At 29.1% G+C, this 22,674-nt stretch overlaps 1 protein-coding gene across 1 annotated transcript in view; it reads right to left on the minus strand.

The window, feature by feature from the left end:
• LOC128386867 (neurotensin receptor type 1-like) overlaps nt 1-16,884 on the minus strand; it is a 46,727-nt gene extending 29,843 nt beyond the window's left edge. The window contains exons 1-2 of the mRNA XM_053345972.1: nt 15,495-16,884; nt 12,574-13,433 (exon numbers count right to left, since the gene is read on the minus strand). Coding sequence (XP_053201947.1) covers nt 12,574-13,433; nt 15,495-16,107 — 1,473 coding nt within the window. The 5' untranslated portion in view covers nt 16,108-16,884. The remainder of the gene's footprint in view (nt 1-12,573; nt 13,434-15,494) is intronic.
• Between the last annotated feature and the right edge of the window lie 5,790 nt (nt 16,885-22,674).

Consider the following 22,674-nt stretch of genomic DNA (forward strand, 5'->3'; position numbering starts at 1 on the left):
TGAGAGAGTAGAAAAATGTTCTAATGAAAGAAAAGATGGAGGATAATCGAAATTTAGAAATATAAATTTCATTCTTTCATCTCTTTCATCTTTCATTCATTCTCCATGAAACTCAATTCATGATGGTGATGAAAGAGAAACACTTTCATTTGTAAAGGTAAAGTTTTTCGCGAGGAAAAAAAAAGGCTAATCAAATGTTGACAGAAAGAAAACAAAGAATAAGAAATGTCGAATTATTTTTTTTTCTTTAATATTAAACAACAATTTTCTCCGATTATGTTCACACTCTGAATTCTCAGAATTCTAAGAATTCTCTGGAATTAGTATGGAGAAAAAGTCTTTTCCATGAAAATGTTTCATTATAACTTTTCTATCATATTCAAATGCATTCATATTGAATCACAAACTGTTGTCATAATTAACGAAAAACAAACAGCTGATACTCAAGGTGTCACATTTTCCTTTGGTGTGATTGTTGTTAACATGATATCGATAAAGATAAATGAATCTTTTATCGTTCACTTGGAATAAGCTTTTCCCTTTCGCTTTTCTTGCTTACTCTTTGACTTGATTTCCATTACAAGTGAATCGTCCCAAGGTAAAACTGACCATCAATCAACAGCTCGTTGACCCATTGAATGGTAACCAAAGAAAGAGAACAAGAAAAAAAGAAGAGATAAAAACAGGGGGAGAACGAAAATTCTGATAACATCATCACTGAATAAAGAGAATTTTTTATTCAGTCTCTTTTTCTTTTTTCATCTTTCATAATATTCCAATTTCTTGTCCGCTTCCTCTCCTTCTCAATGATTCATTTTTTTCCTCCTTCATTTTCTCATGATGAATATCATGTAATGTCCTTTAAGATCATATGTAATCATAATGATTCTTATTCTGATTCCAACAATGATAATGATACCATTTCATGATATAATTCAGTCTGTCCGTTCATTTCTCATCGATTATCATCTCAATTCTGTTTATTTTTCTATCTTTCCAATCACTACATCATCTGTCCAATTCATAGAGAGAGAGAGAGAGAGAGAGAGAGAGAGAGAGAGAGAGAGAGAGAGAGAGATTCTCTCTCTTATCTCCATCCTTCATCATTGTCCAGTAACTAAGTCCATCTAATAGGATATTCTTAACATTTCCTCTTGATTATCATCATTGAATCATCATCATAATTCAGATTCCTTTTCATAGTGTAATATCTGTAATCTGTCAAAAACTTCACCCCTACTACAATTCTGTTCATGATATACCATGACTTTTACTCTGAACTTTAGTAACTGTTTTTTTCCTCTTCATATCAACATGATGAAAATAATAATAACCATCATCATCATCATCAACAACATGTTCAATCATGATAAAATGAATTGAGATCTTACAAGAACAATAACCAATTTCCTAATAATATCGAAAGATAAAAATATCATAATAAGAAAATTGATCAGAAAATAATTCACTCAACAGACTTATGGCCATTTAAGTGACCTAATCAATTAGCGGCCTTTCCGTTACCTGTTTCCACCCACACCTTCAATCTTATTCATCTCCAAGTGGATCTATTTTAAATATGATAAATTACCCTCCCCGCTCCCTATCAAGTGTCTCTTGACTCAACAACAACTTGATATCTTGATGGTTTATCAACAAGTGATGAGGAAAAAGTTTTGGTTAAAAAAGTTGTGATACCAAAAGACTTTGATAAATTGTTACCACAATATTAATATTGAATATGAAGACAAATACAAAGCCAAAAGTGTATCAACAACAACAAGTGAACTGATTGTAATATTGACTATTATCATGGTGGATACAATTCATTGAGTCAATTTTGAGAGCATGAATATCACCATGAAGATTGGAGGAGGAGGAGGAAAAAGAAAGTGTAAATGCTAAATGAATTTACTCACATGAGAACATGAGAAACATCAAGTGTAACAAGTTAAATATCTTTGAGACATGAATTTCATTGCAAATTTCACCTCAGGGGAATTTTTTTCTTTGCTCTCGTCATGATAACAATAAAAATCTATCCATACATATAAATGCTGACTGAAGGAACAATAAGAAATTGATGATGATGATGAATATACACTTTCCATCATCCACTTTATTCAATGTGAAATGAAAAGGATCTAAAAATAGTTTAGCATTTATCATGGAAAAGGTAAAATATTCTGTCCCCTGGAATTTTTCATATTCTGATTCAGGTTGAAATAGAAATCACGGAAATCTCCATGATGTCCAAAACTATCAGTATAACCCTTCCATCAACATGATTATGTTAACTATTAGAATGTAGGTATAAAGAACAAGGGAAAAAGAAGAGAAGAAAAAAAAAGTTCTTAAAATTCTGATGGATAAAATAATATATTGAATCATGTAGATAAAGAGGGTGAACATTTTGTTTCGAAAAGTTTTTGATAAACTTTTTTGTTCTTTGTGAATCTAATAATCAAATGGTTGGAATGTTCATTTTTCATTCATCCCTTTTTAAAAGGTATTCAGCTAATATCACCATGAATCCCATGGTGTAGATAACAAGATTTTACCTTTTTTCTTTTATGTTTCCAGAAATTTTCTGTACCTTTACTATCTGTTCAATTTTCACCCTTGAACACTGATTTTTCATAGATTTTATATACAATATTATTATTAATAAATTCAGTTGACTGATCCTATTTTTGGTCGTTCAGGTTTTTCCTTTTATCTCAATCATGTTTTTGTTTTTACACCATGAAAATTATTCCCTGTTGACCCGATTTTTGATGAATTTTCAATGAGACGAATTGATTAACTGTAATATACACTCACAGAGAATACAATAAATCTGTTCATCGGCATTTTCTGGTCAGCTGATTGTTGATACAATTTAGTTAACAATATATATACATAAACTGGACAATAGCTAATCATAAATATGTATGAAACTTTTAATAGGGAATCCATTTTAATCAACTGATCAGATTCAATTTAATCACTTGCTTTGTCATTCTGTTAATGATATTGAGTTTTTTTTCCTCTCCTGTGCTTTTGTTGGGTTAATCTGGTAAACTGGTCATCAACTGGTCAAGTATTTTTGTATTTTTTTTTCTTGTTCAATATTTATGTTCATTTTCTGTCTAACTGTTTAACTTAATTACGTCAATGAATCAGGCTAATTAGTTTGAGTATCAACCCTTTCAGTTGATTATATTGACATTGATTTTGATTGTCAACCAAAAGAAAAGCAAGAAAAAACAAATCATTATCATCTAATCAAATGTATGATTTATTAATCTCAATATTTATGTTTTCTGACACCTAATCATAACAATTAGCTAATCAATCTGATTAATAATGAAGGTTAGCAGATAAAAATAACTCAATATTTTTATGTTGATTAAATCAAAAGGATACTTATAAATAAAACTTGTCCTTTACTTGACCATTGATTGTTAATCTTGGTAGGTAATTGATGTGAGTGCAACTATTGTACAGGGTGTTTTTTATCAGCTATTTCAATCAGAATAGATCAAGAATACAAAAGTCATTTGAAGGTCAGACTTGGTCAAAGGATCTGATGAATTGAAACGTTTCCTCCTTTGCATTTCTAGGTCATTACGATTGCAGTATACATTTTAGCCAATTAAAAGGGTTGCATGAAATTGGATGAAATTTGAATTATTGTAATATTTATCATAATCCTAGATTGAATTTTTGAATTGTCATGACGATGATGAAGAAAATTTTCTGATCAATTAGTTTTTGATTTTATTCTGATAATGTTTAATGATAATGATACTTGATGATTTTGTTCAATATCTTTTGAATGTGATAAGTTTTCACAATGAAATACAAACAATCAAACACAAAATATGATGATGATGATTATAAGCAAACAATGAGAAAACATTGATTGGAGAAATATGATTAGGATATTGATATTCGCAGGAAAAAGATTCCTGAAATCTTTGATTATCATGATGGTAATGAAGATAAAGATAACGGTTGAAGATGATGAAAAGATAAGTAAATATCAGATAACTTAAATCTCAATTAATCTATCAGGTTAATATTAAGTATCATGTGTATTATTTATTGCCTTTTGATGATCATGATGATGGTCAAGTAAATTATTGAAAGGGTTAAAGGGGAAAGTCCTTGACATTTAAAGAGAGAGAGAGATGAAGATTATCAATTAATGGTCAAACAGTTTACAACTGAATTAGCTGACCACTGGAAAATAGATCAGCAAGAAAATGAAAGGGATTGAGATTTGTGAAAAAAAGATTAAGTTGAGACAATCCTATGGGTTCAACTAATTTCCCAAATAATAATAGTTGAATAAGGAAGTGGAATTGCTCATGAAAGAGAGTAAGAGAGAAAGAAGGATGAATCGTTGTGAGAGAGAGATGGGAGTGGGTAAATGCTGGGAAGACGATAAATAATGGAAAGACAGAGTTGGAAGAGGAAGATGACAAAAAAAGAAAACCATAAATAGCTCATTGAAAATGCCATTGGAATTGATGGTTTCTCTTTTTTTTTCGAAGGATATAAAATGATGATACTGATGATGATGAAGATGATAATAAATAGTAAACTGGTCAAGAACAACAAGATGACCATTGAATGGATTAGAATAGTTTATCTTGTTAACATCCGATGCGTGACAATATTTCATTCAATGGATAAAATATTATTATTCAATTGCAATAGGAATAAATATTGAGCAAAGAACGAAAAATAATTTTTCAATCTCTTTTACTTTTCTATTTGGTAAAAAAAAACAAAGATTCTCATTCAATTGATAGATTTTTTTTCTCACCATAAAACATTAACTGGTAATATTGAAACTCAGGTGAATAAATAGATTCTATGATCATTTAATCACCATCATGGTAATCATTTGAATGAGCAATAAAACGGATAACAATTGATAAAAGTTCTGGAAATTTTGAAAGATGAATTCATCTTCTCAGGTAATAACATCATTTATCATGAAATATGAAACTAAATCCATTCCAATGGAAATACATGAGACAGTAAACAATAATGTTTACCAATGGAGGGAAAATAAAAAAAAGGTTTGAAAAAGTTTCACCTCTTCCTGAATTCAGAGGTAATCACCATGAACTTTATGAACCACTGAAACAAAGGGAAGTAAACAAAGGTAAAACCCATGTATTCATGGTGATATGAGGCTTGGATGGTGAACTTGTGAAAGTGGAATAAAATATTTTCATCTTCACTTTATGAACTATTCTGAGGAGTAAAAAGTTTGAGGTGAAAGAAAAAGTTCCGTTACCTGGATAATATTACATTTACCTTTCATCTTAAAATCATTTGAAAAACTTTTCTTGTTTCCTGTTTACTCAATCATGATAAATTCTGGTGAAAAAATTCAACTCGATGAAACTTGATGATTGATGTTTTACAACTTGACAGTAAACATTTTGAATCTACTGTTGAATTTATGAAAATTTGATCAACTTTGTTTACCAATTCTGATTGATCAATTGTTCAACAATCACCATGTTATCATGAGAGAGAGAGAGACCAATAGCTATGGCACTTTAGTCATTATCATTTACATGATGAATTCATGAGCAATCAACTGAACAATCAAGTTGATCTGAAGAAAACTTCTCATTCAAATGATTTGCATTTACTTTTTTGTTTCTCTCTTTTCATTCAGATTTCAAGATATAAAAATCTCTTCCCATGTAAAACTAAATGAAATGCTGAACAATAGATTATGCAAGTTGAAAAATCATTCATTGATTAAATTCCCATGAAGTTTTGAGATTTTCATGATAACAATTAACAAACGATTGTTTGAATTTTCCAATGGCTAATGTGTTTACTCATTTAACTGTTTTTCCTTTGATTAATATTATTTAATGGGAAATTATGTTCAATATATATTTTTATTTTTATCGCTCAGAATTCATGTTTACTATAAAGATTATCATCAAAGCTCACAAGTATTAACAGAATGATTATAACCATCAGATTAAATCTAATTGAGGTGAAATTGATGCCGATAAACTGAAGGATGAAGATGATAAACATTTTCTCACAAATATCTTATTCTGAGGTGGGAGAAAAAATTTAATATCTTCAAGTCATGAATCTTCTGGATATTATTATTAGTATTTGTACCCTGACAATTTCTAAAGATATTAAACTGAATCAATATCTTGAAAATCTCATGAGATTTTTTCATCAGCAACAATTTACTGGTCAACTTTTCATATTCCCCACCCTTTTAAGTGTCCACTTTCTGACCAATATCTTTTCTCTCTCATCATCATCATCATCATCATCATTATCAGTTTGTTAAATTTAATATCCTCTTCAATTTATCATCTTTATCCATCCATCTTAAAGTTAATCTCCTTCAAACTCATCAGGGAAATATTAAACTTGAGGATTTAACCCTTAAGGTATAATAATAAGAAGCTTCATCCATTCAGAATTCAGAAAAGTTCTGGCTCAAGTTCAACCTTTTCCCCTCATCTTATGAATTTAAACTTGGATAATAAAGTTTTCCCTTTGAAAGAAAAATAAACCAATCCATATTCAGATTTGAACAAACCATAAAGATGAACATGGTAATTGTTTCAATCAATTCGCAATAATTTAAATTTGCCAATTTACTAATCATCAAATTTGAACAATTGAATTGAAACTATTATTACCATGAAACAGCACGTTAATGGCAAGATATCAACTTTGAATAAAGTGAAAAAAAAAGTTCTCAACAATTTTAACAAGTTTTCTGTTAAAAAATTCAAATAATCATCAATTTTATCTCCATCATCATCATCATTATCATCATCAGTTGTGTCACAGACAATACCAAGCTATCATCAACACAAAAGGTAGATGAGGTATTCATTTTAATCATCACCATCAATTTCACTTCCGAATATATTATCAGGCTTGATTCTTGAAATTGTTCATAATCTTTATTACCAGTAATAATAATCACTTAGAACTCAGAGAGAAGCCAATTGATGATTTTATTACAATATCCATGTCATGATTATGTGTATTATATATTGATGATATTCATTTTCATTCATGTAAAACTTTCACCCTGAAATGAGCATCTACAGTCTCGGTCAAAAGTTTATGAACAAAAATCAATTCAACTCAACACAACACAATTTCTGATGAATTGGATAGATTTTCACCCTAAAAAAAAATGACCCAACAATTGACCAGTTGGAGATTTATTATTATTCTGATGCTCTATACTAATGACAATTAAGCCTTTGACCACAATTAGTGAGCATTATTATTAACCACTAATCTAATTATGTTTAAGAAAAAAAAAAGTTACTGAGTTTAGTTGACAATAGAAATGCCTTTGGAACCTGATCCCTAACAATTAAGCCCCAACATTGACAACAATTAATTTGAAGCACAAAATTTGATTTAAATGATTGTTCATAAATTTTTGGCATCCACTGTACATTTTAGTTGCCTGAGTAACTAATAATAATACAGTTATTTAATCATAAACCAACAGGCAACACAATAAGAGAGCTCAATATATATTATTAATAATGAGAAATAATAATTGACAAACAAGAAACAACAATAAGATGAGGATGAGGATGCAAATGATTATTATTATGATGAAAATAATATTATATTAAAATGAGTCACAATTTACCATGATAATGGTGGATAAAATTAACGAGACTGATTATATTGAAATTTTCAGATATTAATATAATAATGAGATAACAATTGATTTATGTTAATCATTTAGTAGATGAGGATGATTTGTTTTCTTACATCACAACATAAAAATATATATCAATCATATTGATATTAATGCATTAGATAATTAAAGTTAATTCTGGTTAATTGTTGAGTAATAACGAGAAGATGAAAAAAAAATATTATTAGTTTCATAGTTTAATAAGTTATTAAGTAATAAATTATACATCATAACCCATAAGTATTGGCATCGTGATAAGTTGGCATTATTAATAAATATATCGCATCCTCATCATCAATATCTTTTGTCATTTTAATAATCATCAAGCTTATCATCATCATCATCATTGTCTTCATCATCTTCACCTTTATGTTTTAACTCTTTGATTTTTTTCTTCTTCTTCTATTTTCCATCCTCATCTTCATCTAGAGAGAGAGAGAAGAAAAAATTTATTATCATCAGGCACATTCTTTTGTTCTTAGGAAATTCAGTGTTCATGGGGAATCATCATCTCCATGTACATGGTAACATAATGATAGAGGGAGAGTAAGAGTGAGAGAGAGAGAGACATGTATCTTATAACAATACATAATTCATGATATTGCCTCAGAATTTTTCAGAACTTATCAGAATATCTACTTTCATGGAGAGAGAGAGAGAATGATAAGTTATCATCTTAGTGTTTTTTTTTCATTCTCTTCATCATCATTTAGTCTCTGTGTAAGTGTTAAGATCTAATGATTAGATGATGAACATGATTCGAGATAAAAGTTTTTCTCCTCATGAAATACAATTGATTTTATTATTATTATCTTTTCTTCATTATCATTATCATCTTATCATCTTCCTTGTAATTTTCTTCTTTCTTCCTCTTCCTTTTCCGCCTTTAAAACGATTCTCCTTTTCTCTGTGCCAATCCAACTAATCTATGTACACTTCCTGGTTTGGGTGTTTTCATGAAACCATCTTTGACCTGGAAGAAAAACTCATCTCTCTGTCTCTGTCTCTCTCACTGAATCTCTATGAAAACATAAATAACCTTTAACCTTGATTGAAAAAAAAACAATCACCATCCACATAATGTTAATCATAAATACATAATAAGTTCATTATATTAGATGAAAAATAAAATGACTCCGAAAATAAGGGAATGATAATAATAATAGGGAATCAATCGAGAGGAATTAATTTCATATTAAATAACCAAGCATGATAATCATTCACTGGAATTACAATATTACTCATTATCGTCATTTTTTCCCACCCACTTTATCATTCACTTTATTTGATATCTTCTTCATTCCGGCCTTCAACCTCTTCATCTCTCTCTCTCTCTCTCTCTCCAGAACTTTTCTTCTATCACAACCATCAATTTAAATTTGGATCAATGGATTGACATGATTATATAATATGAATCTTTCTCCCTGAAAATCGGTGTAATAAAAGCAATAAATAGGGAGAAAGGGTTGACTGGATGGATAGAAGATTGAAAAAAAACGAGAAAAGAATAGACTTGAGGGTGAACCCAACTTCTATTTCAACATTTATTCTGACGTTTTGTTCAGAGAGAAACAGTTATAACTGAAGATGGAAATTGATTCTAAGTTGAATTCTTATCCATGTTTCTTAACTTATTTGAATCTCCATCTCCATCTCAATAGGATTTAGGAAAACTTTAAGAATCTTATACAGATTAACTGAGTAATTTTTCTGTTCTTTTCTCTATTGGAAATTTATTGTTGTGACTTGATGACTGAGAAAATGAAAAGTTCTGATAAACATGGTAAACATTCACTTGGGGTCGTTCAGGTGAATCACTGACAGAAAAAAAAGCAAACTCAAGCAAAAGTGCAACATAAAATATGAGATAATGTTCAGTTAACAGTGAATAGTATAAATAATACATAAACTCAACAGAATTAGATATTAGATATAAATTGCAATTCCAAATGTTGAAACATTGATTTTAATATCTTCATGTTGAATCATGGGAAGACTAAGAAGGTAAACAAAAAGACTGAGACAGAAAAGGAAAAGGAAAAGGAAAAGTCATCATGATGACTGTTTATTCAATTTCACCCTGAGAGATATGAGTTCTGAACAAAGCAACAGTAACAAATTGTTAATGAGATCAATTTGTATCCGAATGATGTTTGATGAATAGAATCAGTGTAATATATTCAGAAATCGTATATAAGGATAATTGATAACAGAGAAAAGAAAAATTCTGCAATTTTTTTGCTCTTTTTCTGTCTGAATATCAAGACAAATATCAACCATTTCAAGTTCTGAATAATCTTCATCATATATCATGATATTATCCTAATAACGTGTCGATAAAACTTTTGTTTTTTGTTTAGTTTTCCATGTACATGATGTGAAATTTGAAAAGAGAAAAATGAATTAGAAACTATTATTATGAAAATATTCACATAGAGAATTTGAAAAGTCAATATAACAATAGATTCTCAGTCTAAACATAATAATAATAAATGTTTTCTCATCAGAATCATGAAGATTGAATAATTTTCTGCTATTTGAATACAGAACTTTTCTACAATCAGTTGTAAAAATATCTTGGTAATCACGTTTAAAATGCTGTTTAAAATCTGTTGAATTATATGTTAACCCTTTTGAGGATTATCGTCATTATATAAGAGCAGGAAAAGTTCATTTCCTGGATTTCATGATGAACAAAGATGATAAACAAACCGGGAAAAATCCAATCACAACTTGAAATGATCAGGAAGGTTAATCAACATAACCTGAGAATTTAACCTCGAATCCCAATGAACATTTGAGAATCCAGAATTTCAGGTTCAATTGTTTATATTAGAATTTGAAATAACGATGATTGTCTATCATCACACTGATGATGAGAAGCAGAAAGAAAAAAGTTCTGATAAATGGGAATAATATTTCAATCTCATATCTATCTAGTTCTCTTTCCCTGTTATCATGATGATCCCTGGGATTTTTTTCCTCCTCAAAGTGCAAAAAAAAAATCAACAACAACAACAATAAGCTTATGGTAATAAAAGCTACACAATTAATTTGATTGTTTATCAAAATGTCAACAATCAACGTCACAGATCAGTAATAAATATTACGATTGATACGATTATTATTAGCACTGGATTAACATGGGATCCAAAAGGATTCATTGTAAAGTCTAATGAGATGAGGATTATCTTGTTTACAGAATCAAATCAGATTAACATTAAGGTGTAACAATAGAGTAAACAAAATCCTCATTGAATTAATTCATTAAAACTTTCACCTCAATGATGATTTATCAGTTGAGATAAACAAAGAAGACAGATTAAGATTAGTGGTAATTTAATTGTGACAATTTAGGTTTTTCAGATAAGTGTTCAGCTAATAAGATTAATACTCTCTCTCTCTCTCTCTCTCCCTTTCGAGTTGTTTAATCATATCAATCAACAGTTAATCAGTTTCTTATCTTTCAGTTGATTAAATGTCCTGAATCATTTTTGATTACCTTTCATGACATGGTGATTAAAGTTTCATGATAATATCACAAAAGTGATATTGAATTAATTATCCAAGTGGAAAAGAAAACAATAATTATGTTTATTAATAATATAAGAGTTCTGAGTTGTGGTTTGATGATTCAAAATTGGAAAGTTAAATCATATTATCATGAGAGAGATTGAAACTTTAATGAACCAATAAACAGGTAAATAACCAACAAGAGGAAATTATAGTTGATGAAAAGTTTGAATTGATTGAAGGGAAGATGATGTTTAATAATGATGAGAAAATGATGATGACGATCAACATGATTGCTTGGAAAATCATCTGAGAGTTCAATGTTTATGAGATTACTTTTTTTTCATCCTCATCACTATTTTTATCAACTCGATAAATCACTTCCCATGTAAACAGGGAGGAAGTGAGACAGTGAGTGAGTGAGTGAGAGAGAGAGAGAGAGAGATAGTGAGTCAAGAAGATTATTAAGAGTATATTAATCAATAACCAATAATAATGATCTTAATACGAGTAATAATAATATCACCAGGAAAACGAGGATAAAGTAGAAGTGAATAAAATGTCTCAAGGTGATTAAGATGATGAGAGAGAAAAAAATAACAGTAAAGATTATCGAAAAGAAAAAAAATCGAAAACAAGAAATTCTCTATCTGTATCTTCCTGCTCCCTCTTTAACTCTCTCTCTCTCTCTCTCTCTCTCTCTCTCATGAAGATGATAATATTATCAACTGTTTACTGGAGCGATTTGGTTGATTAATATATATTTATCTGCTATTAACAGAGTTAACTAAGTTCAACTAATATTATTATTCAACTGTAATGTTGACTGCTCATCATCATGATGATACAAAAAACAAAAATGATAAAATAGCCTGAGGGTAGATGATTAAGGTTATCCAATGGAAATGAAAAAAAAATTCATCTTAAGATGGAAAAAAAAGTTATCGGAATAAGGAGCAAGTTGAAGAATACTAATCATCAACAATTAACTGATGATAATGATTAAAGTGATGATCATGTTGATGGGATGATACATGGAATCAGTTAATTATCGTATTGATTTCTTGATTCTAGAATTTTTTTACTTCATCTGCGACATTTCCTTGGGAAATATAAGAGGGAGAAAAATTCTGATTAAGAATTGACTTTTTGTTCAGTGTCCCCATGAAACTTTCAATACATTTCATCTTCTAACAATATATGTCAACATAAACTTAGAGAATGGGAGTGAATTTTAATCACCCAAAGAATTAAGATTTTGATGATGATAAACTACATCTCTGAGTGTTTATCTTCATGAAGATGATGATGATGATGATTAATTATTTACTTACCTGGACCCTTGAGGAATCATTTGAAGCGGACGATGATTTTTTTGATTGTGTGCTTTGAGCAATCTGTGGATGATGATGATGATGATGATGATGAGAATGATGATAATGGGAGTGATTCTGATGATGAGATGATGAATTTGATAGTTTACTTGTGATTAAACTGTGATGAGAGGTTGTTACTGATGTTGTTCCTGTTGTAAGTGATCCTGTTGTTGTTGTTGTTGTTTGATTTGCTTGTGCTGTTGTTGATGATGAAGATGAAGATGATGTTGAAGCTCCCATTGTTTTAGAAAGTGGATTATTGAAAAGTACCCTTGCCATTAGGCCGTAAAGTACACATGATAAGAGAAGCGGGAAAATGTAAAACAAAACAAGGTCCGAAAAAAAGTAGCCCAAATAATATTTTCGTGACCAGGCAAATGTACAAGTTTCAAGGTTTGAATCTTCAAGTGAACGATAACAAATGGGCTCAACTTTGGTCAGGAAAAACCATGGGGCATTGTAGATACAGGCAAATAGCCAGACATTAAGGATAATCCGTTTGGCACGATGAACGGTACAAACTTTTTGCGCTTTCATCGGGTGGCAAATGGCAATGTATCGCTCAACGGTAAAGGCCGTGATCGACAGGGAGGAAGCGTCAATACCAAGATATTGGAAAAATATAAATAAAGCACAACCCACCCTTCCCCAGATCCATTGGTCGCCCAGAACGTAATAAGCTATTATCTCATTTGGAACTGCGGCAATTAGCACCATTAAATCAGCGATTGAAAGACTGACCAAGTAACAATTTGTCGGTGTTCGCATTGAACGCGTTTTCACCACCACGATAACGACCATGATGTTACCTAGAACACCTAGTGAACCGGAAAAAAAAGAATATTTTAATTTCGACAAAACTAAGAGAGAAAAAAATGAAAAGTTTTTTTTTCTCTTCTCTCATGATCATGATGATCGTAAATTTTACCCTGGTGATAACTTGATGATTCTGATAAGTTAACAGAATGTTGGAGGTAAAATATCACAACATGACAAGAGAGAGAGAGAGAGATACAAAGAGGGAATTGGTGAAGGTGGTAAATGGAGGTGGTGGATGTTTGTTACTTCATGACAAGAAAATTTCTCTTCTTCTTTTGTCTCCATGACAGAATCTTGTTTATATCCACAGTTTTCCAGGGGGAAAAAATGAACTTTTCTATCTTTCAGAATTTTCAATTTTATCTCGTTTCTTTCACCAACTTGATATGAACTTTTATCTATCACCATAAATGTACATCATGTGTTATCGCTGCTGCTGCTGAGTGACTTGCATTGTGTTTCCTGACTGATGAAATGATGAATTTGCAATTTAAAGTTATCATTATTGTTATTACATTGTAATATTGTACATGTAATATTGACAGGGTGGAGTCAAATAGTAGACAGGTAGACATGAACTGAGTAAACACTGAACTTTTATCATGAAAAATGAAACGAATGGTTGAAATTGTTCATTGAAAAATATTCAGTTTCCTCTCATTAAAGAGAGAGAAAGTTAATGTATCTTTTTAATCTCTCAGATGAAATTCTCGAATTTCCTCATGAAAGCAAAAAGATCATGAGATGAGGCTGAAAAAAAATCGAAAAATGAACAAAATTTGTTTAAGAAGAAAAAAAATTCAAACTTTTCATGTTGATTGTTGTTGATTTATTGATGACATTTGATGAGCTTAATTCTCTGTCTACTGAATACTCTTTATTGTGTCTCATGAAATTGGAACTGAACTTCTATTGATAATAATTCTAACCACATTCTAACATTTGAGTTCACAAGGAAATCTGAGACTATTGGAATACACTCAATTACCTTTCTCTTTAATGAAGAAATTGAATATTTCCAATGAACTTTATACAAATTCAATACAAATTCTGAAATAATGTTTCAATTTTATCGAACCAGAAAACTTTATCGAATTAGAATTGAACTTTATCAACTGTCACCAAATAAACAAAAACAACAAAATCAACTAGATTAATATCAACTAATAATCTTGTTCTAGAACTGAATTAACCATCACAATTTATATCTCATTTTTTTACGTTTGACTCGATTAATTAACATTCCTGTTGATGATCATGTTTATCGTTGGTCTTTGATATCACAATCTGATATCTTAATAATAACAATCATCATGATGATTATCATGATATCCACTGATAGTTTTTATCGTTAGATGAAGCAAATATAACTATTGATTTGATGTAATTTAGAATCAAGATAATCATCATCAAGGTGAGAATTGGATTCATGGGAGTTGGATTTTTATATCATCATCATCATGAAAGATATAAAAAGGAAACGATTCCAATCAGAATTGATGATTGATTGTGATATAATATTTGATTCTGTTTGTGTATCTGATAACTAATCATTAATCATTAACCATTTATGATTGAATAGTATTGATTGTTTGATAACATATCACAGCCAAATGGGAAAATGATTAAACTTAAAGTCTTAAAGTTAATTAGGTTAACTTTTTTTTTTGTTTGTTCCTCAGCAAATTGTATTAAATAACATTTCAATATGTTGAAAGTGTTAACCTGTTAATTTGATTGATCAACAATTAATCATCTTGTACTTATCCATATTATTAATATCCTATGGATATTATAACAATTGTTGTTTACGGTTGGATTATTGTGATCACAATTTATTATAATCATGCAAATGTAAAAAAAAGGGAAACAGTTGATTGTTAATTATTAATGGTAATGTCTTTTTCCCAATCCAATTATTTTGATACTTGAGATGATAAATTTCACCTTTATTATGATTAACCTAATGATTTGACTTTCTCTCTCTCTCTCTCTGTTTTCATGGTGATATTTGATTCTGGTTATCAGGAAATGCTGAGGAGTTGAGGTGATAAATTTACCTATGATTAAGATGAATCCCTGAAAAATGGTTCCAATGATTCTGTATGAAACCGCATAATAAGATGGATCCTTGCAAATTGTTGAATTTGGAAATATATTCAGAGTGTTACAAGTTTCCGCTGCCACGGAGGCCACTTCGATATTGGGTAATGACGATGAGGGATAATCGATAGGTGGAGATGACGATGATTGCGATTCTTGTGGTGAAGATGAAATTGACTGAGATGATGATGGAGATGATCCCAAGGCTAAAGATGATGATAATGATGATGAAGTTAACGATGATATACTTAATTGTGAAGATATAGATGAATCATTAATAATAAAATGATGATTACTATTAACATCTTCAGCTAATCGGTTTGCTGCATCAGCTACATAATCACATTCAGCAAGAAAACTATTGGCTAATGTTGATGAATTAAGTGAATCAATTAATGATTGATTGTTAAAGAATGAAAGATTTGCTAAATTGTCAAAAAAAGTGTCCATTTTTACCGACGATAATTGTGACCTTAATATCGTTGACGGCGGTATTGATAATAAGGTTGAAGGTGAAAAAAATGATAAAATTAACCAATTGATTAGCACGAAAATTATGAAAATAAACATTGATCTTGACTCTTAAATTGTTGTTGATATTGATTAGATTGTGATGATGATGATAATAATAACAATTGATTTGATTCCAATGGTAAACTAATTAAAATCATTTCATTGGTGAACCAAGAAAGTGGGGAAAAAAATTCAAACACTAATCATGATACTGAATCATGATTTTGGTAATAATTATGACACTCTTGATGACAATTAAAACATAACAATTAAATGGTGATCACTTTCAAATAACTGGACAATACAATTATACTTGGATATTTATATGTGTCCAATAAGAGGTTGACTAGTGGTCAGTTTGAGTTATTATTTTGTCTGAATAAGATGATGATGGAGAGATAAATATTAACAGAGATGATGAGTAGTAATAATCATTGGTTTAGATGGTCAAGAATCTGTTGATTAGTATTAGAAGAGGGATGAGGACGAAGTGGACACAAAGATGACCAAAGATGATGATTGGGATGATAGAAACACAAGGGAAAATGAGAGTAAATTGTTGGTAATCAGTGGAAGATGAAGATGGAGAGAAATTTGAAAAGATCCATGAAAACGAATAGAATACAAACAGAATTTCGAATTATTGCAATTTCATCATCATCATCTTCTTCCTCCTTGTCTAATCTTCATCATCTTCATCACTTAAATCATTATCATTAAAGAAGATTGTTGTTGGAGATGAGAAGGAAAAAAAAATTTTCTTTTTTTTTCTTGTTCTTCTAACGGTAAATGTTTATCTCTCTCTGAGAAGAAGACAGTTACTACTACTTTCAGTTTCGCTGAATAGCTCAAGTTATATTACGTTAGTTTCTACCCATGGTGAAAATCCTATAACCTCCACTGAGCAAGATTCATTCAGAATCTTCATTTATCTTCCACCCTTTTCAATTTCTCTTCCATTCTATCATCTTCTTCTCATCAATTTCATCATCATTCTTTCCTCTCTCCTTCTAAAACTAGCAAAGTTCTTAAACTTATGTAAGCTCATCGACCTCCCACTTTTCAACTTTTATTCTTTTTTATTCTCCCTCACTTACTCTCTCTCTCTCAATTCTCATCCCCATCTTCATCATCATCATCACCCACAACTCTTATTACCATAATTTCAAGTCAATATCAAAAGCCAATATATAATCATAAATGAAAATGTTTCACTCTAAAAGTTAGTAGGTAAAAGATAAACTGTAAAAGTCAACATGATAAAGATGAAGATGGAAAATATTATCAATTATAATTGTTAACCAATCGATTCTTATTTGTACTTCTTGACCATTGTCATTATCTTTTCCTCTCTCAGTCTCCCTTTTATCGGATTTTTTCTCTCTCCATCCTCTCATCTTGATTTTCTCTCTCTCTTTGCCTTAACTACTGGTCACTATTTTCACTTGACCATCTCACAAATCTTTCAAGAAGCTTCATCTTACTCAAACGTCATCCCAATTTCAATTGTAATACTTGATATTATTTTATCTTCACTGACCATTGGATTTTATATATTTTATTTTACTCTTTTCGTTACAATTTCAAGCTACATTATTACTTCAGCTTATTGGTCAGTCCGAAGACCCAAAGCCTTTTATTTTATTAATATTTGATAGTAAACAGAAAAAATTTCATTCAGTCCACTCACCCACACCTAAAACTGACCACAAGAGCCTTTTTTCAACAAAAAAAAATATTGTTCCAAGTTCAAATAAAGTTTTGAAACTTTTTTTCTGTTCTAATAAAAAATTGATTAACTTTCGATAACTTTGATTTTATCATTAGAACTTTTTTATTTTATTTACAAAGTTACAGAATTACTTGATTTATATTTTAGTTTATATTCAAAATGTATCATGAAAAAGTTAATTAAATAAAATTAACTTTCCCTTTTACTAGCTAATCAACTGTAAATTAAATTAAACATCAATTATGATTGTGATTAAATCTTTTAAATTGTTTCTAAAGGAAATTGATTTTCATTTGATCGATAAACTAAATTAATGATTGTAAATACTGATTAGTGATTCTGACAATCAATCTTATAGTATATTTATATAATATTATATATATATTGGATTAGAGTAATAAACAAGCTTATTGTTGATTTAATAGTTTGACAATCAAGAAAAACTAATAACAATTGTTAACAATTTAGTAACACAAATCTCAAAATTGACAATTTAAAATTTTCACCTTAATTTCCTGTTTTCTTGCTCAATCTCCGGTTTTCAATGGTTTCCGTTCACATTTATATACATATTCTGACAGGGTAGACGTTTAATTTAATTATGTTGAAAAAGTAAATATAAATTGTTATCAGTTTATAATCACAATCAATCAGGTAAATCAAACAAAAAGACATTAAAAATAAACAATTGCCAAAAATTTGGGTCAATTTGAATTAAAGTTCATTCGTTGTCCAAGAGATGGCGCCACATACGGAAAAAACTTTTCCCTTGAAAATTTTCACCAATTTTTTTTTTGGTTAATCATTAAAAAGTTGATTACAATGATTAAGGCTTTAAACTGGTATTTTTTTTATATTATTACGATGATGGTGAAAGTATTACAATTAAGTATTCATGAAGCATCATGGAAATAAATTTTCCCCATTGTCCTTGGTTATATGATGAAAAAAAACCTTGATAAACAAAAATATTACCGAAAAAAAGTTTATCATCATAATCAAATTGTTGATTATAATCAAGTGAATAATCAACAGAGACAATTAATCTTAATTTGGTTATCCTTGACACATTGACTGACCATTTATAATCCTGGACAATAAGGATAAACCAGTAAACAGTGAAAAGTTTTTGTAGTAAATTGTTGAGCTAATTGTCAATTAGATTGTGAAAAGATAAACAAACTGTTGGTTCATTTGATTTACTAATTATTTTGATGGTGAAAATTTCAATCAACTAAATTAACTCAATGATTCCAATATAATACAAATTTGATGAAATCTTTGCCAACTTGATTATCCTTTGTTGTTGATACACCAGACTGAGTTTTCTGACTGAACTTTTGATAAGATGATGAAGATTCCATGTCATGATTGAACTTTTACTTTGATGACTGACAGATTTTCATGATAAGGTTTTCCTGAGATTTTGTCTAAACTGAAATTAGAAAAGTTGATTGAAATCAATGAAACTTAATTCATATAAACACACACACACACACTCGATAATAATATAAGAAAAAGTCAAGATGAGTTGATGAAAAAAGTTCATTTTTACTCATTATTATCTCATGAAAAGTTGGTGAATAAGTTTTGAAAGAAAGAGTCAAATTTAAAAAGGTAAACCTTTTTTTTTCATGTTGTCTGTTGATTGTTGTTGACTAAGTGTGAATCTAATTGAGTAAATCAAATAATCAAATTAACTGCAAATCGAATGAAAAAAAAATCAAGTTAACGGTAAAATCAGAATGGTTACCTTTGACTAAATGAGGTCGAGGCTTTTGGAAACCTTTTATTTAGTTAATTGTTGATGATTAACTTTTAATTTGGTGAAGGAGGTGAAACCTTATTCAACGTTGATTCATATATGTATTGATATATATAAAAGATTGTGATTAAATCTTAATACTTTGTTAACTTTCATTTTGATTGTTAAACTTTCTAACTTTAAATACATGATACATTTGAGTGAGTGTATTGAGTTGACAATTGTTGGCTTACCTTAAATTGTATCATTTGTATTGTTAACAATTAAGAAAGTAGAAAGGTTTTCTCACTACCAACTAGTCTGACAAACAATTAACCGGAGTTGGCTCGACAATTAAATGCTAATCTTAGTCATCTAATTGTGACAATGATTAACATCCAAACGACATTAATAGTTATCAACTAAATCGTTACAACGATGACACTTAACGAAACTTTTTTATCATTTTTTTACTTTCAATTGATTGATTGATTGTTGGTGTTTTTTTTTTACCTTGATTAAGTTAATTGTTGACTTGATAATATTTTGGTTTATCGATTAGGCCATTGAAACATTTTGTCTATTAAAGTTTAATAATTCAAATTGTTTGATTAAAGTAAAGGGAAAAACTTTTTTCTCGTTAATTGTGATAACAATTAATGGTTGATTGGTGATTATAATTGTTACTTTATTGTTTGTGATTAACTTTGTTTGATTGAACATCAGATCACAATTGTAATTGTTTCTTACATGAGTTGATTTTAATTCAATTGTGTATTTTTCATTGTCAGGGTTAATCATTGTGACCAAATTTTAATTAACTTGCTACCAAAGTCGATTGTTTAATTAACTAACTTTTAGATTTTTCTCTCTTCTTTAAATTGCCAATCGATTAATCATATTTTCATCAACTAATGATCAAGTTTAATTGTTGATATTTAGATTAAATCAACAACTATTGATCAAATAGCATTTTAATCATTTTTTTTTTCAATCAATTGAATTAGTCGATTAAAAAAGGATATAAATTTACAATTAAGTTAATCGTTGGGCTGATTGTTATTAACTCACAAATGTTATACTACTTAATTCAGTTTTAATAGTTGATTGTTAATACAATTTAATCGTATTAATCTGAGTAAATATTTAACAATTAACCAGTAGAAAACTTTTCAAGTGAGTTGATCAAAGTGAAACCAATCAACTGATTTGATTGTTGATCAATCAGGTTTTTCATGGGATTCCCATGGTAATGATTGTTAGTAAATAACCTTAATTGTTAATCAATTTCGTCAAATTTTATATCCAAGTGATTTATTGATTTCGTGAGGATTGTTACTTTTTTTCCGTAACAATTGAAACTTTTTCCTTTAATACAAATGAATGGAAACAAAAAATGTCAACAAAATCCTAATTTCTAACTTAATTGTTATAATTAAACTTCCTAAAGTAATTTTCTATTCCCATAATTAGTTAATTTCCCACAATGAAACTTAATTAGTTAATGAAAAGACAAAACAAAACAAAAAGTCCAATTTTTTCAAGCTCAAACAAACTGATTAACTAAAAAGTGTTTCAGTTAATTGTTTCAGCTTCCATAGCGATAATCAAGCTTAATCATGATGTTTATTTGCATAACAATTGATTCGTAGTGACAAACCTTTCGTTAACCATGAAGATAACAATTAGTAAATTATCAGGAAGTTAAACAGTCTAACGAAACAACAATTAACGGTATTCATATTAATCGTTTCATGAACTTGATGAATTCCTGAAAAAGATTTCAAATTGTTATCAGCAAATCAATGAGAATTATTTATTTTAATTATCTACTGATTGTTGGTTAATTTATATCATCATTTATAATCTTAATCATCTTTAATTGTTGACTAAAAGTGGTTGACATTGAATTGGATTGATTGTTGTGTACAATTAAAGTTGAGACATTAAAAGGTTAACGTTACATTGGATTGAGAAATTGATAACGAAAAAGTTTGATAACCGTTAAAGTTAATTGTTAACAATTTAAATTGTGAAAACGAGAGTAGCTTAAGTTAATTAATATGTTCATTGACGTTGATTAACATTTATTAATAGTATTTTTCCTGATCAGGATGATACAATGACTTAATTGTTGCTGTTAAATTGCTGTAAATATAAATTAGGTTACTGGCCCTTGGTTTTTAACGATTAACTTGATCAATTGATTAACTAATGATATCGATAAAGTTAATTGCTGATGATCAACAAATTACCAGGAACCAGTTTTTTTTTTCAACCGGTTTTTGGGTTTCATGATGATGATGATGATTAAGGACCAAGGTGAATTAATTATTGCAATTAAATTGTTGATTTAGATTGAAATACTTTAGGGAATCTGAAATGTTTTTCCCTGACAATCAGTGAAATTCAGTCCATTCATTTTAATTGTTTGGACTTTTTTTCCGCTTGATTGTAACAATTTACAAGCCTCTTTTGATTGTGAATGAATTTCTTGTTTTTTTTTGCTATCGTAGCAATCAGTTGATTTAATTGTAATCAACTAAGATGAGAGTCAAAGTTAATTAATCTATGATTTATTTTTTCATTTTAATCAATTGATTACAATTAATCAATGAAAACAAGGTTTTTACTTAATTGTTGTGTTTTCTGTTAATCATTTTGCTGTTTTTTTGATATTGTACTTTAATTATCAAAAGTTATCATTATTTATGGATAGCAACAATTAACATAAAAAAACAACAATTAAATGAAGGTTAGAATAACAATTAACTCATTTTCATTGAATTTGAGTTTGAGTTTTTTTGTTGCATCTCAAGATTTTTGATTTAATTGTAATTAAACTTTAATTAGTTTCAATTGTCAATATTATCAAGATGACAGTTGATTAACCAGTGGAAATTTTAACTTAATTGTTGATCTAATGTTGTTATTATGACAAATCATGAACCAGGAACTGATTTAATCAATGATTTCTCATTCTCATTATACAATCAATTAATTGATTTATTTATTTTTCCGTTGCCAACAATCAATATCAATTGATTTAATTTACCAAAGGGTCACAATTTGATTCAATAGTTAGAAGGTAAAATCTAATCAGGTTGACAAAATGTGAACAATTAACTAAATTGCAAATAGTTAATCA

This window comes from Panonychus citri, unplaced genomic scaffold, assembly GCF_014898815.1.
Source record: "Panonychus citri isolate SS breed McGregor unplaced genomic scaffold, ASM1489881v1 Contig00077, whole genome shotgun sequence".
Classification (NCBI taxonomy): domain Eukaryota; kingdom Metazoa; phylum Arthropoda; class Arachnida; order Trombidiformes; family Tetranychidae; genus Panonychus; species Panonychus citri.